Source organism: Mauremys reevesii, linkage group 4 (assembly GCF_016161935.1).
Source record: "Mauremys reevesii isolate NIE-2019 linkage group 4, ASM1616193v1, whole genome shotgun sequence".
In the NCBI taxonomy this organism is placed as follows: Eukaryota; Metazoa; Chordata; order Testudines; family Geoemydidae; genus Mauremys; species Mauremys reevesii.
Window position 1 is genome coordinate 30,825,060 of NC_052626.1, and position 16,210 is coordinate 30,841,269.

A 16,210-nucleotide genomic window follows, 5' to 3' on the forward strand; every position below is an offset into this window, starting at 1 on the left:
ATTAGGTGCATCTCACTGATACTACAGATCATAACACCATAGGCAATGAGAATGCCTGATTCAGCAGAAATGCCTCATGTTTTGAGCCCAAGTGTTAAAAAAATCATGAGTTAGACCCCAAAGTATCATGACTGGCTTAAAAATTGAGGTTTTTTTTTAAATCATAATTTTTGGGTTCTCTTTATTTGCCTTTTAGTTTTCAAGACTTTAAAGTATATATGCTTCACATTTTCAAGCTTTTCTCCATAACCATGAGGACAAGAAACTATTTTAAAAAATTAAAGCTGACATCTTGATTCTTGTAGCACGATCTTTAAGAAAAGCACCACGTTGTGTGAGACTCTTAGGGCTTGGCTACACTTACAAGTTGCAGCGCTGGTCGTCCAGCTGTGCAGGGCCAGCGCTGGAGTGTGGCCACACTGACAGCTACCAGCGCTGCAGTGTGGCCACACTTGCAGCATTTGCAGTGCTGTATTGAGAGGTGCATTGTGGGCAGCTATCCCACAGAGCACCTCGTCCCATTTTGGCGCTGAGTATTGTGGGAAGGGGAAGGAAGTGTGTGGGTCATTCCGCTTCCTGTGCCAACGCCCCGTGGTGCATCGCTTCACATCCCAGCATTCAGTCTTTCCGGCAACGTTTGGCGCCATTGTGAGTGTCTTTCTGTTTTACTCTCTGTGTGTGAATCGCGATTTCTATGGGAAATGGAGCCCGAGCTGCTGAGGACTGTGCTGATGAGTGTCGCCAACACAACACGTTTGGCAGTCGAGCTATTCCTTCAGCTCCAAAGTGACAGTGAGGAGTCCGACGATGATATTGATATCGATTTGCCTGCCGCGTGTGACACTACAGTGCTTGTGGCATTCACGGAAATGCTCAGCACCGTTGAACGCCGCTTTTGGGCTCGGGAAACAAGCACTGACTGGTGGGATCACATCGTCATGGAAGTCTGGGATGACGAGCAGTGGCTACAGAACTTTCGTATGAGAAAAGCCACTTTCATGGGACTGTGTGCTGAGCTCGCCCCCACTCTGCGGCGCAAGGACACAAGATTGAGAGCTGCCCTGACGGTGGAAAAGCGGGTGGCTATTGCAATCTGGAAGCTGGCAACTCCAGACAGCTACCGGTCGGTCGGGAACCAGTTTGGAGTGGGAAAGTCGACCGTTGGAATCGTGTTGATGCAAGTTTGCAAGGCAATTAATCGCATCCTGCTAAGAAAGACCGTGACTCTGGGGAACGTGCAGGACATTGTGGATGGCTTTGCACAAATGGGTTTCCCTAACTGTGGAGGGGCGATAGATGGGACGCATATTCCTATTCTGGCCCCCCCACACACACACCTGGCATCAGAGTATGTTAATCGTAAGGGGTATTTCTCTATGGTTCTCCAGGAGCTTGTGGATCACCGTGGGCGTTTCATTGACATTTACACAGGCTGGCCTGGAACGGTGCATGATGCACGCATCTTTCGGAACAGTGGCCTGTTCAGGAAGATGCAGGCAGGGACTTTTTTCCCAGACAGGAAGATCACAGTAGGGGACATCGAAATGCCCATTGTGATCCTTGGAGACCCCGCGTACCCGTTACTGCCTTGGCTCATGAAACCCTATACAGGGAAGCTTGACAGGAGCAAGGACCGGTTCAACTACAGGCTGAGCCGGTGCCGAATGACTGTGGAGTGTGCTTTTGGGCGTTTAAAAGCCTGCTGGAGATCCTTGTATGGGAAGCTAGACTTGGGGGAAAGCAGCATCCCCGCGGTTATATCCGCTTGCTGTACCCTCCATAATATTTGTGAAGGGAAGGGTGAAACATTCAGTCAGGCATGGACCACCGAGGTTCAAGTCCTGGAGGCTGAATATGCACAGCCAGAGAGCAGGGCTAATAGAGAGGCCCAGCACAGGGCTTCAAGGATTAGGGATGCCTTGAGGGAAGAACTTGAGGCTGAAAGCCAACAGTCATGTTTGCTGCCTTGCATGGGAGTGAAGTGCACTGTTTACACTGTTATTCTATTATCCCTAAAATGATTTGCAGTGCCTCTTTCTTTACTGGGCTAAGGTATCTTTCACTATCTGCTATAATAAAGACTGTTTTCAAAGCCAAATTGTTTTATTGAAAAGAAAAAAACTTCCTTGACAGACAGACAGACACACACAACATTTCATGAACACAAGAGGGCAGGGGTGTGGGTTGGTGAACTGCACAGTCACAAGTTTGCATATGTCCTGTCTGGAGTGCTGTGCAATGAATCCTGCACTTCAGGGTGCATAAACTGCATGGTGATGGGGGTTGAGTGCAGAGGGTAAGGGTTGTAGTTATCAGGGCTGGTTGGTGAACGTACAGGTGTTGGAGGCAGCTGGTGGTGGTAAGAACCTGGATGGTGGGGAAGTGGGGTTTGAGCACACATTTGGGACGGGGGGTGGGGTGGGGGAGTAGCACGGTAGTGCTCTGCTTGCATGGCAACGAGTGACTCGATAGAGTCCGCTTGGCGCGACAGGATGCTTAGCAGCTGCTCTGTGCTTTTCCTCTTGGCCACTGCATTTCTCTTGCGGATCCTGCTTTCCTTTTCTCTCCACTCCTGCAAGTTTTTACTCTCTCTAGCAGAGTGAGCAATAACAGTTTTCAGCATGTCCTCCTTGCCCTTTGGGGATTTTTCCTCAAATTCTGCAGTTTCTGTGCTGTGGTACATCTGGTCAGTCCAGAAGTCAAGGTCACTTTAGAAAGGCAGAAATGACAACATTTAACAGGGTAGCATTGTTTTCATTATCTCCAGACAGAAATTCCCACACACTGAAGGAGTTCTTAGTCCTCACTTTAGCATTCTTTTACCACACACATAACACAACAGAAGACATGAAATGGTGAGTGAGGGGTGCTGCATAGAGGGAGAAGTGGGGCTTGAGTGATAGAGGGGTGCTGGTTGCTTCGGGTAAGTGCACCGAACAGCTGAAGTGATAGAGGGGTTGAGTGAAGATGCAGCTGCAGGGGTGATCTTCACTATCTCCCTATCACTATCTTCACTAAAGAGTCTCCCAACATTTTTCACAGGAGTTACTCCTGGAAGATATCTCCCTGCTGCGGGTCACTAGGGAAGAGCGGGAGGCTCTTCTACAGCAATGTGGATTCCGCCCTGGACCCTATGCAGCTTGCCTGTGTTCAGCAATGGTCCCCCACCCCTCGCGGCACAGTGGCGCGGACGCGTTAGCCTGACTGGGACAAGGACCACAGTGGCTCTCCCTATAAATCTGCGCAGGCATATTGCCCACGCTCTGGCTGAAACTTTTGAGGAGATTACTGCAGCCGATTACCGCGACGTGATAGACCACATCAATGGGCTATTCCACATCTAGGCTGGCATGAATGCAGCCCTAACCCCCCTTCCTCTCCAGAAACATTTCCACCCAGAAAATAAAAGCCGCTTACCGGTAACCCGCTGCTATGCTTGTCCTTCTGCAACTGCTGGCTGCTGCGATTGGGTACTTTCCTCCTGGCTTGAGAAGAGCTCCTGGCTGCATGCCTCCTGGGACTCTGGGGTGTCTTCCCCCATCCCAGTAGCTTCACTCGCGTTTTCCTCCCCCCCACCGCTGCCTCCGCCTCCTCCTCCTCCTGTCCCCCACCCTGCTCAGAAGTGTCCATCGTGGTCCTGGGATTGGCAGTGGGGTAACCCCCAAGTATCGCGTCCATCTCCCTGTAAAAACGGTAGGTCGTGGGGGCAGCTCCGGATCGGCGATTACCCTCGCGGGCTTTGTAATAGGCACTCCGCAGCTCTTTAACTTTCACCCTGCATTGTAGTGCGTCCCGATCATGGCCCCTATCCAGCATGGACCTTGATACCTGCTCAAAGATATCGTAATTCCTACGGCTGGAGCGCAGCTGGGACTGCACAGCTTCCTCCCCCCAAACACTAATGAGGTCCTGCAATTCGCCAGTGCTCCATGCTGGGGCTTGTTTGCCGCGTGGAGGCATGGTCACCTGTAAAGATTAACTGATTGCACTCCACACACACCTGGCTGCAGCAAACAGGAAGGAGATTTTTAAATTTCCCGGGGCATTTAATGGGCGGGTCACCTGAGGCAAGAGCAGTAGAGTGCAAACTGATGAGCAGAGTGGCTGAACAGGAATTCTGGGATAACTCCTTATTCCCTGGAGGACAATTACAGCGCTGGTGAGTGTCCACACCTGATGAGCAGTGCTGGATCACCAGCGCTGCACTCCTTATACCCCAACCCGGATGGGTTTTCAGCCAGCGCTGCAACCAGGGAGTTGCAGCGCTGGTTGTGCCCTGCAAGTGTGGACGGGGTGTAATTGCAGCGCTGGAAAGCCTCAACCAGCGCTGCAACTTGTAAGTGTAGCCAAGCCCTTAGTAAAACCAGAAGAGGTGCCAACACTGTCTTAGTGCAAAGGCTGATTGTATTGAAACTGGATCTTAATCTGTTTGCAACATAAGACTGGGCCAGATGATTTTCTCTTCTGTTCCTGAGCCTGGTACCATACAGGAGTGCCTACTCTAGCTGCATCCTAGAAGCTGCATTCCCCAATCCTAAGTACATCTCTGCTATTTTCAGTGGAAGGAGCAGCATCTGCTTCTGCTGATGTGCCAAAGATCTGGGAGAAGCAGTTTCAATTCATATGCTGTTTGGATTGGCTTACCTCCTGACTTCTGTGCTCTTCAGGAAAGCCAAATGAGGTGAGGTGGAATATGTGCCACTTCTAAGCATATGTGCAATGTGCATTTGCTACCATGGTGGTTAGATCATTAGCTTTCCCAGCCTGGGCTGGGCACAGATGGGGAGCCGGACATGAATGCTGATCCACATCTCCTATATGTGCCACTACCTGTTGTCTCCAGTCACCATACTGCTCATATTGATGTGGCAAATTGTATACTGGGAGCTTGAAGTCTCTTTGCTACAGTATATGCACCTAAATAAATAGATATGGGCTGTGGTGCTGTGAGAGAGAGGATGCATTGCATGCTGGGGGACTTGGCTTTGCTGTGGGTTGTGTTATCAGGATCAAGATAGAGCACTGGGTTTTGCTGCATCGCTGGAATGGAGCTAGGATATCTAACATCTAATGTTGTTGCAGGATGTGTCACTGGGACTGATACAGTACATTGCATATTGGCATTTCCCTTTGCTGCAGGTCATGCTGCTGGGACCGAGTGGTCTCCTTAAAATTCACCTCTGCCAAAGAACCTACAAAACACTTGATTTTGAAAGGCTAGTCAGCTGGTGTGCTGTGACCGCTGTTTATTACACTTACCGTTATCCTTTAACTGTTACCATGTGTTTCTCCAACCTCCTCGTTGCACCCAGCTTTTGGCTCTCGGTATGTAGATATTAAGGACTTTGGGACGGGTCCCACCGTTTTGTTGCAGATGCACAGAAGTTAGCTCGAGGGGTCCTCACTCCCTGAGGGGTAATACTACTGAGTAGCTAGCGCACGGTGCTGTGCTCCGGGCAGCCAGCTCAATGCTCCTGTCTCGCTCTGTCGCTCTCATTAGTATTCCCATCTCCGAGAGCCGGGAACCCTCTTCCCCCTCAGCAGCAGGGGGCGGGGCGACCCCTCCCCTTTCTTCTCCCACTTCCCCCATTAGGGGGTTGGCGGACCCGATGGCGGCAGAAGCCGTGTCCGCTTTTCGGGGTTAGGCGAGTCAGGGACGCCTCGGGGGGGGGAACATCTTCTTCCCTTCCCCCACTACCGCGCCCCTCTTTTCCCCAGAAGTATGAGAGGTCCGAGCCGGAGGGGGCACTCCTCCCTCTCTCAGCCTAGAATGACTGGCAGTCCCAAGGAGCCAGTCAGCGTCGTCCCTTCATCTCCAGGCGACCTAGCACCCGCCCACTTCAGGAGGCGGGAGGGAATGTTTACAAATAAAACGGCGGGTGGGCGGGGGAAACGGCAGAAAGGAAGGGGGAGGAGCAAGCGATTAGCGCAACCTGTGAACCAATAGGGCAGCGCGCCACTCGGCGGCTAGGGGGTGGGGACCGAATGTCCAACGCTCTCTGACCAACCGTCGCCCGATGTGAGGGCGCGCGCGCCAATGAGCTCTCAGCTCTCCACCGTTCCTCTCTGAGGTCTAGAGAAATGAGGGGCGGGGGAACAGTGAGTAGAGTCTCCTCTTCCTCGCATAGCCCCCCCCCATCCCGCCGCCGGGGCTGGGTCCCCACCCCACTGCTGTTGGGTAGGGAGGGGAGCCGGAGCGAGGGGGGAGCTACAGGGACTGGATTTTGGGGAGGCGGAATTTTAATGTTTCTTTTATTATTTTTTTGTTTAATGTTATGGCTTTTAACCCGCAAATACGTCTCTGAACAATAAAATCCTGCCAAACACGGTGACCCTACACGCACACCCCAGGCGGGAGGCAGAGAGAGGGGCGGGGGGTGGTGAGCCTGTGAGAAAATGGAGGGACCCTCCGGCTCCGCAGAGGAAGGGGAGCTGCCCCTCCTCACTGTCAAGCACGAGCTGAAGAACGGTGAGTGACCGCACAGCGCCCCGGGGCGGAGAGGGGGTGACGGCCAGGCGGGGGTGGGGGTGCCTGGTAAGGGCCGAGGTGGGCGGGGGTGAGCCATGAACGAGGCCGGTGGAAGCGGAGTGAGCAGAGGGCACGGGTGTCAGTCAGAGAACGGTTACGAGGGCAACGCGAGGTTGGGATGGGGGTCGTGGCGTGCGGGGGGTAGCAGGGCTGGGGACGTTAGCGTGGGGCAGGATGAGCTGGGGTAAATGGAGCGGTAGAGTAGGGCCATCGATGGAGAGAAATGGGGACATCGGGCGAGAGGTGGCACGGGGGAGACGGAGGCTGAGCGGAGAAGGGAGTATGGGGGACAGAGACACCGAGAAGACCGGTGGAAAGGGGAGCGCGGGGTGGCGGCTCCAAGAAGAGGCCGGAGAGAAGGGGGTTGGTGACTGGAGAGAAGCGCTGACCATGGACGGTGAGGGGGGAAGAGAAGGGAGATTCGAGGGAGCTGTGGCGCTTGGGAAAGAACTGGGAAAAGAGAAGGCGAAATGGCCTGGCATGGGGAGGTGAAACAGGGAAAGGGGCCTTTTAAAAAATATGTATATATATATTAGTATTGAGTTTTGGTGATTTTTAATTTTCCCTAACGTGTAGTGTCTGATGGTTTTGAAGGGCATAAATGGCTGGAGACTGCCTGTTGCCTACCATAAATTCACCATATCTTCCCATGTGTGGACTTGAGTTCTAGTTCTTGTATATGTATTTTAAAAGGTGTTTTTTTTAAGAAGTAATGATCCAAAACACTGCAACTTACTATAGTATTCACCAGTTTCCCTTCCGCCCACTCAAAATTCCATGCTTTCTTTTTCTAAAGCATCATTAAGTGTCCTCAGCTATGGCAAGTACAGCTTTTTTTGGTATGCTGTTAGATGCTCTGACTTTTCTGCCTGGGTCTTCAAACCTCCTCATAATTAGGTAGCTGTTTGAAAACCCTGTGTGGAAATATTTTCACAAACAAAATATACTATATAGTGTTAAAAAACACAGTAGGAATGCTGTTCTAAGTTGTGGTTTTATGGATGATTTTGGTATCTTGTTTTCGAAGCGGTCTTCAAGTAACTTGAATGCTACAGGAAGTTTTGGGCTTATTTTAAGTTTACAAAATGCACACAAGGACATAGACAAAATGCATGCACAGTATTTTAAAACAATCCATGTCCTGTGACCTATGCCAACCAGAAAAACAATAGCCCTCTCTCCTTTCCCCTTCAGCCCCAAAATAAAGTAAAATTAGCTGCACCACAAAACAGTAACATGGTACTTCTGTTAAGAAAAAGGAAGAGAGAGGTCTTAACCTACAAGACAAAGTGTAACAGATTCCGTCTTTAGACCACTTGTGAAAGCAAATTCAATAGTCAAGGACAGGCCACTGAGAAAGTGCAGATTCCCACTCTCAGACATTCAGATCTAGGGACTGTGTACAAAAGCTCCCCAGTTTACCTTAACTGTCACTGCAGCACAGAGAGAGAAGCAGTCTTTTTTGACAGCTAGATCCATACCACCTTATATAGGGGTTGCAGGGTTTTTTTTAAAGAGTGTAGATACAGAACAAATTCACCTTCAGTTTTGAGATAGGGTGGTGTGTGAGGTCGTGTGGTAGGTGTAAACACAATACAACTTTATTTTATAGTTTTCAGACTGCTTCACAACACTAAAAAGTAAGACTGTATCTGACCAACACAGTTGTACAAAGATGGTATAGGGAATAAAGAAATGTTTTGAAATGTGAGAGTGTGGTTTCTTTAGCATCACTCTTGATTTTGGTCAACTCTTACTTTAAACTCTTTCTAGCTCTGAAGAGTCCATATATTTATTTTTAACAGAAGGCTTTTATATAAACTTCTTTTTAGTATCTTCAGTATAATGGAATTCAGTTGCATGCTGCTTTTTCCGTGTGTGTGTGTGTGTATATATTTTTGAGTTTTACTCCCTACCAAGTATCCAAGGTTTTCTTTCTTTCAAATGCTTTCGGGAAGGATTCAGGCTACTTTTGGAAATATTTGGAGTGCATGGATGAGGGAAGAACTACATCATATCTGCCTGGAATTAAGTGTCAACAATGTAATCACTATTCAGGGCACAGATTCAAAGACCCTACCTCTGAATTTACAATCTAGATGATGCATGGAAAGATGAGACACATTGGAAGAACTAAAGAAGGGAATTGCACTAACTTTTCTGTTTTAAAAAAATGTTAATCCCTTGATCTTATTACTCCTTTTTGTGGGTGGCTTTCTTGGATGTCTTTGTTCCCTGCCACCCCTCCCAGTTATTTTTTTGAGTTTGCTGTCTGTGTGGTTCACTGAATGATTTACTAACTACACACTGAAAGTATCAGTAAGCAGAGGAAAATGATGGTCACTCTCAACAGCATTTTTTAAAAATCATAATATGATTACTAAAATAGGAGTTGCTTTGAGAAGAGCGTGACTTCTTATTTACACATTTTGGAAGATGCTGCTTGGATCTTTGTAAGGGTGTTTTGGTAACTGTGTTTCTATTGTCAAAAGCACTATACCACATTCAGCGAACAGTCTTGGATTTAAATTGAGCAATATACTGGCGGACACATGCTCATACTTGAGTTTATTTTCTCTGTTATCATAAGAACCTCACATGGGATTGCTCTAAAAAATAGACACTGATTACAGTATATGCTTGTTTACCTAATTGCCAGATAAGAAAATGGTTAAATTAGTTTTCAGGTTGAGAGTACATATCAGTAATTTAGGGTGAAGTACATTATGGGGGCTGTTATAGTTATTTCCCTAAAAATAAATTACGGAAATATACTATTAGGGTGTATAAACAATGTTAAATCTATCTTGTAGTAACCCCTTACAATGCTCATATGATTATTGACTATACCTTAACATGTTTACATTTCTTTCAAGTTTAACCTTAACTCTGAATTTATAATGCTTGTTTATGGGATAATTACAAGGACCTTAAAAGAATGGCTCAGGTGTGGGAATCTCCCTCACATCCGCTGCAGTGAAGACCAATGCAAATAATTCATATTGCTTCTCCTCAATGGCCTTTATCTTCCTTGAGTGCTCCTTTAGCACCTCAATTATCCAGTGGTCCCACTTATTACGTGGCAGGCTTCCTGCTTCTTATGTCCTTAAAATTATTTTTGCTGTTAGTTTTTGAGTCTTTTGCTAGTTGCTCTTCAAATTCTTTTTTGGCCTGCCTAATTATACTTTTACACTTGACTTGCCAAAGTTTATGCTCCTTTCTGTATTCCACAGTAGGATATGACTTCCAGTTTTTAAACGATGTCTTTTTGTCTGTAACCGCTTCTTTTACTTTATTGTTTAGCCATGGTGGCACTCTTTTGGTCCTGTTACTATGTTTTTTAATTTGGGGTGTACAATCAATTTGAGCCTTTATTACAGTGTTTTTAAAGAGCTTTTAGGCATTTCACTTTTGTGACTATATCTTTTAATTTTTGTTTAACTAGCTTCCTCATTTTTGTGTGGTTCCCCTTTTTGGAGTTTAATGCTACTGTGATGGGCTTCATTGGTGTTCCCCTCCATAGGATGTTAAATTTAATAATATTATTGTAGCTGTTACCTAGCAGTTCAGATATATTCACCTTGTGGAGCAGACCCTGTTTTCCACTTCGGACTAAATCAAGAGTTGCCTCTCCCCTTGTGTATTTCAGGACTGGCTGCTCTAAGAAGCAGTCATTTTAGGGTGTATAGAAGCTTTATCTCTGCATCTTGTCCTGAGGAGACAAGTACCCAGTCAATGTGGGGATAATTGAAATCTCCCATTATTACTGAGGGTTGTGTTTTTTAGCCTCTAATCTCAGAGCATTTCACAGTCACCATCAACATCCTGGTCAGGTGGTGGGTAGTATGGCCATATTCACTGGTATGATATGGTAGCTTTGTTCTGCCCTGGAGCAGCACTAAGCAGTCAGAACATACTAATTGGTTGGGCTAGTTTTACAACTGCTTTGAGTCATCAAAACAATCATAGTATACACCTCAGTTTTGCCCTTCATCTTGTGCTCCATGTTCCCCTACACATAAACACATCCCTCAATAGTTCCCTCCCATCTCTTGAATAGTTCTGGCACAGCTGGTAGAGCAGTGGACTGGGATTCTGCAAGGAGTTGTTTGAATCAGTTTTCCTAAATGCTTTGTTTCTTTTGGCAAATAAATGTTATCTCTCTTTTTTTTTTTTTTTTTTTTTTTGTTAAAGTTGTTGTTTTTGAATCACTTTATACACCCACGGTCACAAGCTCCTGATGGAAAAGGATAGAGGTGCCAAAGCTGGGCGTATCAGGTTAACACCATTGAGAAATAGGGTGCTGCAGCTTAGAGATCTGGTTGAAGAGTGGTTGGACTGCAGGGCTCCACCCAGACAGAGGTGGAGGAAGCCAGGCCTATCATTCAGAGGGATGCACTTGAGAGTGACAAAAGGAGTCTAATTTGCAGCTTGCCCTTTAACTGTGCCAATCTTAAATTTAAAAAAAAAATCTTCAAATGAAGCCTACTCGGAAGATATTACAAAAGTTTAGAGGTATTGAATTAAAAAAAAAATGTTGACCAGAATGCCTCAATCCCCGCTTAAACCTTTCTTTTCCACCCCACACCAATATTGGGTCAACCTTCGGGCTAAGGAAAGCTAGATATGGATCTCTTCAGGACCAGTTAGTATAACTTGAATTGGCTGAAAAAGTTATGAAAGAACTTAGTATTCCCTGCCATCTTTCTGTCATGCTTATAACTACTTGTAATAGAGTTTAGAGTCCCCAACCTCTGAACCCTTAGTGCAGTGCACTGCCTTCTCTTCTGGAGCCTATAAGTGTTTTAAAGGAGATCAAACTTTGAACTTGAACTAGTTAGCAGTGTCTCTTTCAACAACGTCTTGTAGTCACAGTGATTCTCATGAACTAATGCTGAAATGAAGGCTTTCAGTTTGAACGAGAAATAGAAAGGCAAAAGGTTGATAAAAATTCATTCTCAAAATAAAATTAAAAGTAGGGATGACAGTAGAATTGAAAAAAAATTAGATTAGTGCCTTAGAAGGACTAAAGCATTGCTATACTTTTCATATCTAATTAAACCATAATGACTGGCAAACATTCGAATGTAGAAAATCTTTATCATAGGGTTTGCAGGTTTTTTTACAGTTCTAAAATAGATACAATTTTATAGCTCAACCCAGCGTGGCTTGCAAATTTGAGAAATGTAGGTAAAGGTACCATACTGTTGACTTGTTCCTAATGTGCTTATTTGCCATATTAACCCAGGATTGGCTTCAGAACTACATAGTAGTTATGTTTGAGTGCCTTCTGGGAGTTGCAGAATGCCTTCATTTTCCACTGAAGTTAATAGGAGTTGAGGGTGCTCAGCACCTCACAGGAGGCTAGATTTGATCACCTCTCCATATGGACTGGAGAGTATAGTGTGTCCCGATTTGCACCCCTCCCTGCTCCAGCCACGAGCTGTAAACTGCCTGTGGCACAGTCTCCAGACCTTCAGGAGGGAGTTCTGTAGGGTTGGGAACTATGTGGGGAATGGGGGAAAGAGTAGTAAATGTGTAGGTCAGGTGTGGGAAGTGGAAAGCCCATGAATAGTTGGTACAGGGTTGGGGATGCACATTGTTCTACCACCCTCAAACTGGTCCTGCAGCAAGTACTTGGGGAAATGCTGGGGCAGCTCCTGAGTAGAGCCATGTTGCTAGCTTGGGTGGCCTTTTTCCTTTGTGGAGGCTGAAAGATTTGCAAGGTTTGGGTCTGGTTTCACAGCCTATCTTTCCCTTCCAAAATGGAATGATTTGGAAGGAACTCAAGTAAGGAGATTCTTCTGGTATTTCTGCTGTAGCCTGTTCCCGCAGCCAAGATAAGACCCTTGAGCATGTTGAAGGATTTCAGTGGTCTCCTATAAATCATCTCTTCTTAAATATTTAATAACCTATCTGGAAGAATTGTCCTTCCCGCTAATTAAATACTACTTGTACACAAGTGCTTTGGTAGACTTCAGCTTCCCATTTCTAAAAAGGCAGACAGAAAATACCATGTCCCAGCACAAGGCTTTGTGCAATTCTTTATGCACTCAGTGCCAGTTTCCCTTGTTGTTGTTGCAGCAAATGAGAGGTCCAAGTAGATCCCAATAAAGTCTGCTCCTAAGGAGAAGGGCTTTAAATGACTAGATCTGTTTGCCAGAAAAACCTTTTCCATAGTGAGCCTCCAAATGAGGATATCCAACTGTGAGGCATTGCTTGCAAAATATTCTTTTGTTAATTGGGACTCAGTCTTAGAATTCTCATCCAAACTGCCAGAAGACTATAGAGACCAGTTTGACATTTTGTCTCAGAAGGTCATCTCATCAAAAAAGACATCCCTTCAGGCAGTCACTGATAAAGTGGATACAACTTCTTGCTTGGTGGCAAATGCCATAGCAATGTGACAGTCTGTGGCTGCGATCCTCAAGCATTTATTAAGAATTAACAGACCATGTTTGAGGATCTGCCTCTGAAGGACTTAAGCTGTTCCTTTCCCTCCGTCCCTCCCCCCCAAAGTCTCCCCCTCCACAAAAAACAAAACCCTAATGAGTGAGGTCTCTTAAAGATTCCACAGCCATACTCTGCTCTTTAGGAACATATGTGCTACCTCTAAATGGCATCAGTATAAACTTCAGCCAGCCTAGACAATCTTTGTACTAGCACTAACAAGCTGACGTGTCTAGGAGGAAAGGAAAACCCTTCAAATACAGTCAGTCTGCATCAGCAACTGGAGCTTCTGCCCACCAAGGTTCACCTTCTACCAAGCAAACCACTTAACAATCAGGGTGAGAGCGCTGTGCCATGTCTATCATCTGTTTTGGAACCTTGACTAGCCTTTGGAAGTTTGGTATTCCTTTTTCTTTGTATCTGGAAAGCAATAGCAATGGACAAGTGGCTTCTCAAAGCATTGAAGACAGGATATTCTATCCAATTCCTTTCACACCTTTTTCCAGTCTCTCTTTGTAGGCACCCTCCCATGAGACTGTGTAGCTTTCACAAATGCAGTTTGTTAGATCGGGGAGCAGTATGGGAAGTTCCTCCACAACAAAGGCAAAATCTTTTCTATTCTCGTTACTTCCTCATCCCCAGGAAAAAAGATGGTATGTGATTCATCTTGGACTTAAGAAAGCAAAATGCCTTCATAAAGAAGACAAAGCTTGGGATGAATCCTTTTGCTCCGTTATCCCTGCTTTGAATCATGGAGATTAGTATATTGCCCTCAGTTTATAGGATGCATATTTCCATGTGGTGATCCATCCAAGCCCCAGGAAGTATTGAAAATTCATGATAAACAATACTCATTTACCAGTACATTGTGTTTCCATTCAATCTCTCATCTTCCCCCAGAGTGTTCACAAATGTATGGCAGTGATAGTGGCCTGTCTCAGAAAGACAGGCATACAGTTTCCCCTTATCTAGATGACTTGCTTGTCTGGGACCTGGACTTCTGACTTGCATCTCAGAACTTGTAGCAGATCCAGTCTCTGTTCAACAGTCTAGGTCTAAAAAGTTCTTGTCCAAAGGATCCAGTTAGTTGGAGTGGTTCTCAACTCCAGTTCCATGATGGTACAACTAACTTGAGACCACCTTCTGCCCATCAAGTACATACCTGAGGATCTGAAGAATGATCCCAGAACCACAATGAGGTCTTGTCTTTGCCTTCTGAGGCACATGGTATTACGCATGTGTGTGTCAGCATGCCAGACTTCACCTCATGAATGTAGACCTGGATTAGCTCAGTTTACAAACCAACCATCATCTGATCATGCTGATTTATGTGAGTGCTGTCATCCCCTGATTGGTGAATGGAGCTAGACAATGGATGTTCCATTCTCCTCTCCACAGCCATCTCTGACTTTGGTTATAGATGTATCCATGATTATCTGGGGTGCCCACTTGAGGCATCTTCAGTCTCTAGCCCTTTGATTGTCACAGGAGTCATCTCTCCACGTAAACATACTGGAGTTAAATGCACATTCACTGGGTTGAAGTCTTCCTGAAGTCCATCAAACTATGTCAGGAGGGGGTCCAATTGTGGAATTTCTGTATGTGCAACAAAATCACCCTGAAAGCTTTTCATCTCCCTGGAGCAAAGAGTACATTAGTGGACTGGTTAAGCAGGAATTTCGCATTCCAGCCTGAATGGTGTCAGAAGGACACTGTAAGGTGCTGGCTTGTCCCACACCTCTGAAGAACCCAGAGTCACACCCAGAACCTCTTTCCAGGCAGTCTTATTTTTCAGACATAAGCAAAACTCAAAAACAATTACTCAGCTCATCCTGGACTACAGGGGATTTCCCACTTTTCATTTCTCAGTACTGGTATGTGGATCTTCAAGAGCTGTTCATCCAGCCACCAATAACTCTTCTGTACCAGAAGGTCTCCTGACACAGAACCAGGAACAATTCTTTCATCACAGTCCTCACACTCTACACCTAACAGCATGGCTCATCAGTGGCTGAACCCGATTGAAAGATCTTAGTCTGAACTTTCTTATAGCGTCTTGATATCCAGCAGAAAGGAGTCTACAAGATGCACTTTCCTTGCCATGCGGAAGAGGTTTTCAGTTTGTGCATTATCCTATTAATCATCTCTTAGTACAACTCACATTCAAGATATTCTGTGATGCTTATTGCAGCTCGAACAATCAAACCTTTTGATTTGTACAGTTAAATACACTTCGCTGTTATATCTGCCATGCATCCACCTACCGAGGCTCTTCAGTGTTCTCTCACACTACAACCTTCAGTTTTCTTAAAGATCTTATCAGAACTTTATTTACTTAAGAGCCAGATTCCTCCTTGAGATCTGAATGTTGTCCTTTACTGTTTGACAGATCCTCCCTTTGAGTTAATGGCTTCATGTTGTACAAGCCTGTCTTCTTGATGGCGATCACTTCTGTTAAAAGTGTATTAGAGCTTCAGGCTTTAATGATCGACCCACTCTACACCATTTTTCACAAGGCCAGTGTATCTTTAAGACCTCCCCCTAAGTTTATGTCCAAAGCGTTTAGGATTTTCATTTGAATCAAACAGTGCATCTGTGTTTGTTTTTCCCCAGAACTCATTCTTACAAAGATGAGCAGAAACTTCATGCCCTACATGGTAGAAGGGCTTAGTCCTTTTACATTTGTAGAATTAAGTTTTAGATCTTGACCCAAATGCTTTATAGCATTTGCAAAGGAGTTAAAGAACAGTCACTTTCAGCTCAACAAATGTCAACCTGGATTTTTGCATGTATTTGGATTTTCTATGAAATCGTCAGTTTAGGCCCTCCGGCTATAACACCACCACATTCAACCAGAGCACAAGCAAGTACCTGAGTCAGAAATATGCAGAGCAGCTGCATGGTTTTCAGTGCATGCCGTCATTCAGGCATTTTGGGCTGACACAGACTGAGACTGGAGGACAGATCTTCCAGTGTTTTGCTAGACTCTGAAGCCCTACTGTCATCAGTGAATTGCTTGGAAATCACCTGTAATGGGATGGATATGTGCACGAGCATTCCAAGGAGAAAAAAATTACTTGTGTATCTTTAGAATAACTATTTCCCCACTCTGGCATTTCGAGGCAGAAGGTGGGGGCCTGCAAGTATTCTAAAAGTTAATACTGGCCCCTCCAAGCTGGTATTAAACTTCCAAGGTCACAGCTTCTGTCTGACCTCAGATGGGTAGATGCT

General features: G+C 45.7%; 2 protein-coding genes across 13 annotated transcripts in view; one reads left to right on the forward strand and one right to left on the reverse strand.

The window, feature by feature from the left end:
• Positions 1-5,751, reverse strand: part of DGLUCY (D-glutamate cyclase) — a 97,868-nt gene extending 92,117 nt beyond the window's left edge. For all 7 annotated transcript variants that reach the window (XR_005597530.1, XM_039534366.1, XM_039534363.1 and 4 more), the window contains exon 1: positions 5,260-5,751. The gene's annotated coding sequence lies outside the window, so the exon portion shown is untranslated. The remainder of the gene's footprint in view (positions 1-5,259) is intronic.
• A 211-nt stretch (positions 5,752-5,962) lies between these two features.
• Positions 5,963-16,210, forward strand: part of RPS6KA5 (ribosomal protein S6 kinase A5) — a 165,387-nt gene continuing 155,139 nt past the window's right edge. For 4 of the 6 annotated variants that reach the window (XM_039535741.1, XM_039535736.1, XM_039535737.1 and 1 more), the window contains exon 1: positions 6,119-6,469. Coding sequence is in view for 1 of the 6 variants with exons in the window: in XM_039535734.1 (XP_039391668.1) it covers positions 6,397-6,469 (73 nt within the window). In the remaining 5 variants the exon portion in view is untranslated. The other 2 variants (XM_039535739.1, XM_039535738.1) reach the window with 2 other exon arrangements.